The sequence below is a fragment of the Lathyrus oleraceus genome, chromosome 6, assembly GCF_024323335.1.
Source record: "Lathyrus oleraceus cultivar Zhongwan6 chromosome 6, CAAS_Psat_ZW6_1.0, whole genome shotgun sequence".
NCBI lineage: Eukaryota > Viridiplantae > Streptophyta > Magnoliopsida > Fabales > Fabaceae > Lathyrus > Lathyrus oleraceus.
In genome coordinates this window covers 128,765,652-128,775,731 of record NC_066584.1, presented here as the reverse complement: position 1 = coordinate 128,775,731, position 10,080 = coordinate 128,765,652, and the positions used below count along the sequence as shown (strand labels likewise).

The 10,080-nt window shown below is 33.1% G+C and overlaps 1 protein-coding gene across 1 annotated transcript; it reads right to left on the bottom strand.

Annotated features, from left to right (window-relative positions):
• Nucleotides 1–2,473: 2,473 nt before the first annotated feature.
• Nucleotides 2,474–6,917, bottom strand: LOC127092723 (monodehydroascorbate reductase (NADH)). The gene is made up of 10 exons (NM_001422434.1): nt 6,664–6,917; nt 6,289–6,360; nt 5,503–5,554; nt 4,567–4,647; nt 4,278–4,396; nt 3,956–4,175; nt 3,737–3,855; nt 3,521–3,646; nt 3,266–3,406; nt 2,474–3,026 (listed from the first exon to the last, which is right to left on the bottom strand). The coding sequence occupies exons 1-10, from the start codon at nt 6,709–6,711 to the stop codon at nt 2,703–2,705; spliced, it is 1,302 nt and encodes a 433-aa protein (NP_001409363.1). The 5' UTR covers nt 6,712–6,917; the 3' UTR covers nt 2,474–2,702.
• Between the last annotated feature and the right edge of the window lie 3,163 nt (nt 6,918–10,080).

The window sequence follows — 10,080 nt, the reverse complement described above, 5'->3', positions numbered from 1 at the left end:
AATCATCAAACATCACAACAACATCTCTGCGGACTATAGCGGGAGGAGCGGACACATAAGATTCTCTTGGAACACCTTGTATAAGCCTGAACTGGTGTGTGACTCGCTTAGGCATATGCGAATAAATCAAGCATGACCCACAAGCCAACCATCTAGAGTAGAAGGTTATGTCATCCAAAAGACGTGTCTGATGTTGATCGTTGTACGGATGTGTAGCGTATATCATCTATTGTAGTGCGGTCAAGAAACACTTTTAACGGCTCGGTCACCTGATTCCCTCTGACCGGTATGAATGCACAAACACGTGGTTGATCCTCACAATAACGATCCACATACGACCACCCGGAGATGCATGGAAAGTATTGGAGGATCTCTGCTTGAAAATGGTACGAATGAAATATTAGTAATAGCAAAACACATGTGTTATGAAATGTTAGTAACAGTAAAGGTGCAAATATATTACCGTAAACAACTTGCAACTTGTTGCCATCTATCTAGTCTTCCAAAGACAAGCTTCACCTAAAATCGAGTATAGGTAAACCAAACAAGTGGCTCCTAGTTGTACTCATGAATCCGTTCGAGGTAAATGAAGTATCTAAGGTAAACCACATCGACGTAATAAGCAATTTTGTCGACAAATATAGACATGCAACTAAATACGTGGGGTATGACCTCAATGCTCATGTTTTATGATGCAATATTTGTGCATCATCATCGGCCTCCACTACCGCAACCATGTGGTCTATATACAGCTTCTCCAGAAATGCAAATCTAGCATAACATCATCTAGTGTCATCCAACTCCTTTTGGGCATCACTTGGGTCGGCTCCCAAATACGTCACCATCATGTCTAATGCATCAAATCTGATCATTCTAGAGTTATCTAACAATCTTCCTTTGATTGATAGATGTAGCACGAATAACACATCATCGAGTGTGATGAACATTTCACCACGCGGAAAATGAAAAGATGACGTTTTTGAGTGTCATCTCTCAACGAAAGCTAACAACATAACATGGTTAATAATAGTATAATCAACCATGCACAAATCTTGCAACACAAATAGTTGCATGACATCATGAAACCATTGCTCCTAGGTTGTTACAACATCGCAATCTTTCTACCATGATTGATGCATTTTAAAGCATCATGGAGCTGCAAAAATAAAATATACCATCGTCAGAAAGTTCAAATATTATAATACATGTGTTTCAAATAATACATATAAATATATTTTACTTCTCCACCCCACAAGTTCCTAATAGTGTGGCTTGCATACAAAGTCAGTAGTGAAGTGTTATAGTGCCTCCTTTAAAAACCTCAAGAACGACATTAGGAATGGAGGCATCATCGATAGCTGCATCAACATGGGTTGGTGGGACTTTGGGCAGTAGTAGGTGACACTTACCTCTAGGAAGACAAAGCCGAAGACACATAACTTCAGAAGTGACACTTCTGCATCAAATGAACTTACACCAACAGGTGGTCGCGAGGGTCGGCCTCTGTCCCTGCGAAGAAATGCTCTGTCCCAGATGAAAGACATTCAAAATCAAACAATGCAAGCAAAATACAGAAGCGCACTTTCGTATTTATGGAAAATCAAATTCAGACAAAATATGAAAGTGCACTTCCATATTTTCAAGACAGAAAAACGCAAAAAAGATGGCAAAAGACTAAGTGAACGTAAAAATGAAAGAAAACACATGCATCAATAAACTATCTAACTATGAGTGTAACTAGATATTTAGTAATGTGCCTTAAACAACCTAAGTACCTATTTAGTAATGCATGCATGACAAATAAATAAATAAAGAGGAAATGAAAAAAACTTACCAAATGTGACTTGGAACGAATGAACTTGAGTAGTGATTTATAAAACTCTTGAATTAATTTGAGTAGTGAAAGCTCTTGGATTGGGCGCAATGAAATAGAAAATTTGAGCAAGGTTGAAAATAGTGGATTTGGGGTTCTCACATACAAATGAAAAAGTTTTGCTTAGAGAAAAATTTCCAGAGATGCATATGTGGATTTTTGATACGTCCAAAAATACATTTTCATATTATAAGACATTTTTTATTTTTCATAAAGATATGTGAACACAAACAAAAACGCACTTTTAATTTTTTCACAAAGATACGTGAACATTGTTAAGACGCCATAAAAAAATAATTGACACATCTTTCAAATCAACTATCTGCACATATTTATTCCTCATGTTTTACCCCCAAAAAAATTGTCAACACTTTATCGTGACATGCCTCTAAAATACAACCTCATATTAAATATTAATTTTGTTAAAACAAATTGAAAAACAAAATCTATTTAAATTGTATCAGTAACATACAAAACCTATTTGGACTCGTATAAATCAAAATGAAAAACAATATTATATGTGTGTATCACACCGTCACAAATTATTGTCAACTAAAAATTGTAGACAAAGCAACGATTGACTAAAAATAAAATAAAAATTGCAATGGAAACCAGAATTAGAAAACAACATGCAAACCAAATGCCAATAAGGTCTTATTTCTAAGGGATTTTATTTTTTGGTTCAGTACACAGCGTAAAGCATATCCCACACCATCATATTTAAAACAAAGAAACACAAGTTCCCTAAGATATAACCTATAGCAAAAAGAAACCAATACGAATATGTTCTGTGGAATCACCAAACAATTTATCCTTCCCAAGAATATCATTAAATTTTACTTGCAAAAGAAAGGCCTTCCTCTGCAAGTTGATTCACATCCTCCACTGCAGGCTTGGCTCTTGCAACTTTGGCAATAGCTTTATTCTCATCAGGAGTTCCACCCTCCAAAAAGGCCCCAACAACTTTCCCTTCTTTAATCCAGTATGTCCCAAATTTAGGCTTTGATGATGCAGGATCGTTGTCTCCAAATAGCACTGTCTCACCAACATTGTCGCCATAGAATTGCCAGGACAGATCAAACGAACGGGAATAGAAGTATGGAAGGTAATCATACTCTTCAACTGATTTTCCTACATCTGCTGCAAAGATGGCCTGCAGGAAAAATATTATCACAAAATGATGAACAGCACTGGCAAATAAGAATCTTAATGAAACATTTCCATCTGGTGGACCAGAAAAGAAGTTTGTGCATGTTCTACTATGTAGTAGCTTATCCTGAGAAACCAAAGTGATTTCAAAACTATGTGCCGGACCAAGGGGGTACATCAGGGAAAATGATACATGTGTTGTGCAAAATTGGAGAAGCAGAAATCTGTAGGGAAGTTGATTACCTTTGCAGCCTGCTCAGCTGATTTGCGAGCATGATCAACGTGTTCAACTCTTCTCACGTCATTGTACAATTTCAAAGGGAACGTAGCAACATCACCAACGGCATATACATCAGGAACACTTGTTTTGAAGAAGGAATCAGTCTGCAACCACAGCAAATGCTATCATTGATTCATATTGATATTAAGATTAATTAATCAAAACTTAGAGGGTTTATTAATGCTTGATACAAAGCCTCTGGATATGGTACCACTAACCTTGATTCCACCATGCTGCTCTTCAACCTGCCCTTTGAATAAGGATATTTGAGGCCTTCCTCCAACACCAACAATGACAATATCTGCTTCCAGGACCCTACCATCCTTTAGTTTGACTTCTTTTACCTGACAGATGTATGAAAGTCAAGCTAAATTTGATTAAGAATTTTATAACACCATTACATGACAGTATTCCAAGATCACATGCAACCATACCTCTCCATCGGAGTTGGCAGTGAATCCAACAGCAACTGTCCCTTTAATGATATTGATCCCTTTATTGGCATAATATCCCTCATAGAAAGCAGCAATTTCAGAAGTAAAAAGTCGTGGCACTGCAATATTGGTTTTAAGAAAAATAGTTTAAAATTTTAGTATCCACAGATCCACATGAGTGAGAGATGTAACAAGAAACATTTATAAATGTCCACTTACTACACCAAGGTTCTGGGTAGACCATGGTAACATCAAGATCATTGAGTTTCAAAACTGCACTCAACTCCAGACCAATGTATCCTCCTCCAACAACCACAGCTTTCGCATTCTTCTTTCTTTTGATTGCCTCGTACAATTTGTCAGCATCATCAACCTCCCTAAGGTAAAATATGTTTTTGGCATTAGCTCCTATTACACCGAAATCTGTCAACCTTATAACCTGCGAAACAAAATTATTAGCATTAATATTAGTTTGCACTAAAAGGATGTGAAATATGTATACCAAATGTGTAATGTATCTAATATTAACAAGAAGCCTTACAGCTGAGCCTGTTGCGATAACCAAAGTCTGGTAATCGAAGTGTTCTCCGTTTGCACTTTTCAGAAATTTTGCAGCAAGATCTGCACTTACAATTTCTGTACTGAGATACAGCTGTATCCCTGCAATCATCAGTTCAATTTGCAATTCAGTATCAGATAACTGTTGTTAATCGCCATTCTTATATTTACTTAGCTCTTCCTTTAACTTGACACAATAAACCCAATATTTGTTCTGAAAACTATCCAGTTATAATGCCGAATTAAAATGGTGGGTTGAAAGCCAAAGTCACCTTTCTCACTGTACCACTCTGGAAGCAATCTTTCTCCCCCACTTCCAACACAGGTATGGAACCCAGGAAGCCTAGCAGGAGCTGCAAAAATCCAATTGACATTAAGTTAAACATTGAGAGACAAGCAGGGCAAGCTGCTATTGAAACTTCATCAAAGATAACAAGAAAAGATTAACAATAAAAACAAATAAATATAGCCTTCGCAACAACAACAACCAAGTTTATCCCACTCATTAAGTAAGGTTTGCTACATGGATCTAATCAAACAAAACCATAATATTAGGTCATATTATATATCATATCTCTATCCAACTCATATCCTTCTCTTATAGTTTTAATAGGTCTTCCTCTGCTTTTAGTGATTTGACTACCTTCTATCTGACTTACTCTCCTAACAGCAGAATTTTTTGGTCTTCTCTGCACATGCTCAAACCACCTAAGCCTAATTTCCACTGTTATTTCTTCAATGTATTACCCCAATTCTCTCTCTAATGTTGTCATTCATAATCATATCTTGTCTAGTCTTTATACACATCCAATGCAACATTTTCATCTTCTACGCTTATTATATTCTTGTGTCAGTTTTTTTTTACTGTCTCACACTGTTTCATACAATACAACACTATCGATCTTACAGTTGTATGATAAAATTCCTTCAATTAGAGCAATGCATTTTATCACATGAAACACCCGAGGTCCTCCTCCATTTCAACCACCCAGCTTGAATTTGATTCACCTCTCCTATTTCAGTTGTTTTGACCCCAAAAAATATTAACCCTCTGTGATTTGTTGCAATCAATTACAAAGTAAATTTTAAGAAATGCAATCAAATAAACAATACTACAGCATTATTGCTATCAAGACTAGCTCATAACAGAATGGGAATAAATTAAAGGAAAGCGGAATATATTACACATAGTAACATAACAAACTTACACTCTGGAAAAAGGTAAGCCTTGCTCAGAGCAGGACGTTCATAAGGTGCTACCTGCACAAGGGAAGGACTGGTAAAGGAATTTGTAACAAAATAATAACTGCATAAAAGCTCAACCGATAACTAAGTGGTACAAAATTTCAAAAGAAAAAAATTAGCAGCAGACACTTTATTTCCTAAAAATGCAAAAATCATGTCCATCACATTGATCATTTGATATTGGACACATAATCAATACTTGTGGAGTAAATATTTTACATTTTCAAGAACTAAATTTCAAGGACTAATATTTACCCTGAAAACAAAAGTCTAGAGAGAGGAGCGACCCTATAATTCTACAAAGGATTTGTCTTTAATAGTGAGAGACTAAGAACCTAGTAGAGAGGACCACAGTTCGATCCCCCGTAACTACGATCGGGAGGGGGTTGGAACCACTTGATGCCAGAGCTGACCTCCGAACCAGATTAGTCGGTCTAGTGGACGGGATATTGAAAGAAAAAAAAGACCTATTCAGATTGGTTTATTTGGATTTATCTATTGGCATAAGTTTTGTGAGACCGTTTTGGAGAGATTATAAAAAAAACTTATGTCATTTTTCATACATATTTTTTAGATTATTTTTGTAAGTTCTCAAAATAGTTTATAAAAACAAACAGCATATAAAAAAACAGCTTAAATTTATTTTATCTTTTGTTATAAAAAGTAATTTATGCAAACTTATTCATAAGCTCTTATTTTAATAAGCATGTGTGCTATAAGCTGCAAATAAGTTCATAAGAACCATATACCGCTTCTTTAGATATAATTGCAAGCTCCCCAGGATGAACTCCTTGTTTCACAAACTCCCTTGCTGCATAACCCTGTAATTTCAAAATAAATAAAAAACATCTCAATTATTCAATCCAAGTTCCAAATTCACACCGTACAAAAGCTAAGTATAATTTCTCATAACGATCATCACAGTTTTCACAATGAAATACAAATCATCTTTAACCGATTCCAACTCCTTTACCAGAATTATCACAAAAGATCAACTAAATTCGCTTAACTCTAAACAACAATAATCCAATTCAGATTAAAAATTCACAAGGATCTACGCTAGAATTATAAAGATCGATTATCATATAAAAAACACAAATAAAAAATCGAAAAGTGAAACTAACAGCTGAAACTCCTCCTCCAATGATGATATACTTGAACGAATGCACCATTTTTGATTGCTATGAAAATCGCTGCAACTTCGGCTTTTTGATTTTGTTCAGTAGAAATGAAATGGAACTAACCCTTTTTATTGGTTAGATCCATTTTATTGGGTATCGAAGTTTTGGTTGTAGAAGGCTATTTTGGTAAATGACAGCGTGTGAAAGGAATTGTACTGACGTGGCATTTTAACAGTGGCGAAATCGGTTCTCGCTACGAACACCGCACGCTTATCTGGTATTTTCAAAATCATTTACTGTCATAAAAAAATTGCTTTTATTTTACAACAACTTTTTCCTATTCTTACATGAACAAGAAAGGAAAAATATATTATTTTTTTAATTGTTAAAGGGAGTTAGTATATTTACGCCAAAAATAAAAGGAACTTAGTATATTTGCCCCCTAAAAAAAGGAAGTTAGTAAAACAGAAACTTATTTCATTTATAACTTATTATAATAATTATTTTTTAAATATATTTAATAACTAATGAATTTAATTTTTATATATAAAGTAAATATATTAATTATTCAATTAAAATAGAAAATAAAATTTTGTTTATAATACGTTTAGGGATGACGATTGACAGAGTTTCAACATGATACTATAGTACTCATCTTTGTATCTCCAATTTTAAAAAATCCTTATACCCGAGTTCATATCTGCATCAAAGTTAGCATTCGTACCTGTGCTCTATGAATATACTCGTTATCCACATTTATATTAAAAATAAATAGATTAATTATAAAATATATTTTTAAAAATATTTAAAAAATTCAAAAAATTCAAAAAAAAGTTATTGATGAAATAAACCAACATTTATATTAATTATGTAATGGTTTAACATTGATATTTTTATAAACATGAATTTTTATATAATAGTATAAACTAAAATCTCTAAATATAAATTAAAATATATAAATATATTATGTGGACGTGGGGCAGGATGAGTACCAATGTGTTCATACCCGCATTCATACTCGTTTATTTTTGTGGATAATTATCTGAGTCGGTGTTCGTACTCATTTTTACGGGTTTTTATCCTACCTATTGTTGGTAATTTTGCGAATGTCCATTGGGGATGAATCAAATTGTAATCTAAGTGTGTTTTTAAATTGAACCACCTTGGTCAACTATTTCGTTAAGAAAATATTTGTTCATTTTGTGTTTTTTCTTCGAATCGTTTATTTTGTGAAAATATTTTTTTTTTTTATTTTATAAAATATGTGTTCATACAATTACTCTTATTCTTAGTCATGGAAAGATCCTAATAGATGACATAAAGCTCTGCCTAAAAGATATCTAAAAAACTTGAAATGTAGTAAAAAAAAACCTAATTGCCAAGCACTAGTGGAGTTGTGTATGATTCCACCATATACCTTCTCGGGTAGGTGTTCCAAGGCAAGTTTCATCAACATTAATGATAGTACAAGTTTGATTAAGAGGATTCTATTTGTTGAATCTTTCTTCTTTAGGCATGTGATATGAGTTGTTGAAACGAGAGTGAAGAGGACGGTCTCTTGGGCGATGCAAGTCGAACTTATAGTCGTCGAAACCACCAAAGACCTGTTTCAATACTAGTAAAATGCAATGGGATAAATTTAATATCTAATTTTTATTCTTTTGGGCTCAACTTAACTAAATTAAATATAATATGATTGAAAATTTTACAAATACGAGTTGAGAATCATTCGTATGATGGATAAGAGTAATGAGTTATCCACTCAAATGTCTTGAGAGTTGTATGTGATACAATTCAAAAGAGTATCTACCTAAATAATTCAATATTAGGTGATTCGTTAAAACTGACCTAAAACAAAGATAAATATGGATCTTGATCTCCTAAAAAAATTCAACAATGTTTTTTCGAATAAATGTTGATGGTCATTTTATTTGAGTAAAAAAACAATGGGGCATTTTAATAAAAGTTGCCATTAAAATGATAAATCTTTATACAATATTTTACATTTTTTGTATTGAAATTTATTTTTCATTTTATTTTACATTATACTGTCAAATATTCTTATGAATGACATAAGTTTGAGAGAGGAGTTTCTAAATTAGTAGAGAAATTGATAAATAAAAAATTTAAGTACGAGAATGGTTGTATATTCTAGAGCGACAATTTTCTATCAACCTATTATAACTAAATTTGAAGAATATGATAATGATCGAGTCGAACATCTAGATATAACATGTCTCATAATTGTAACTGTGAGGGGGAGTGATATGATCATTAATCCATGAGTCTTCTTTTAATAAAAACTACAAGATATAAGAAACACAAAACTTCTCGAGATCTTTTCATGCAAGTTAGTAGAAGGGGATCCAAATGAATCTCAAATGGTTTAGATATTTGAAAAGTTTGGATTTCCTAATAAAGTTGCTCCCTAGTTGTATCTAAGATTGATTTGGGTGTATGTATCAGATTTATTATGAATGAAGTTTACAAAAGTTTACCGGAGCTATTGAATTTTTTTTACGGGATTATGTTGTTAAGTAAATGAAAAATAATAACACTGGAACTCTTATTATGTTTTTTTAAACTTGGGAAGACAAACATGGTTTCTAAAAGGAAGTAAATTACTTCATGCATCTAAAGAAATAAAATGCTAATGATTATTGAAAGAGACAAAGATGTAGAATGAAATAAGGCTTATTTCTCTTACATTTAGTTATAGAAATTCAAATGATCTACTTATACATCATGTGTGTGTGATACCATACGATGATCTCAAATTTATTTGAATATGAAGATTTTCTAAAGAAATAAGACATTGACTATAATTAAAATTAACATATGTATTTAATGAAATAACTTGTTTCATTGACTATAAGAGTTATGCTTATATTTATATTTGAGCTTGAAATGGAGTCAAATAGTTGTTATTAAGTTTTGTTTTGTAATAGAAATATTAATTATATATCGTGTATTAAAAAGATAATGAATGTTTGTTTTAACATTTCTAAAGAGTTTAACATTCATGAAGGTGCATGTTCGTAGATGTTGTATCGACTTCTCTTAGGCTATAATCAACGAATATATTGATAGAAGAAAACTGATAACATTTTATAAGGTTCCTCCCATAAAGATTATTGCACAAGAAATTATCTGTAGGGTGTATGAAGATTGGCACAACAAAGGATTATTATCTACTGCCAATTTAAGTGTCAAGTATGAAATCTTGAACCATATTGGTGAAGGAGAAGAGCGATCCAAAATGCAGCGGAATTTAAAATTTCTCCTTTAGTGATCCTTACGAATGGGCATGATCAGTGATAGAATCGTTACCTCTTGTGGCGATTGTAACCTTTGATGCAGATCTACGGAGTGATCACAGATGTTGAATGATGATAACGCCTCTACTCAGTTCACACGAAC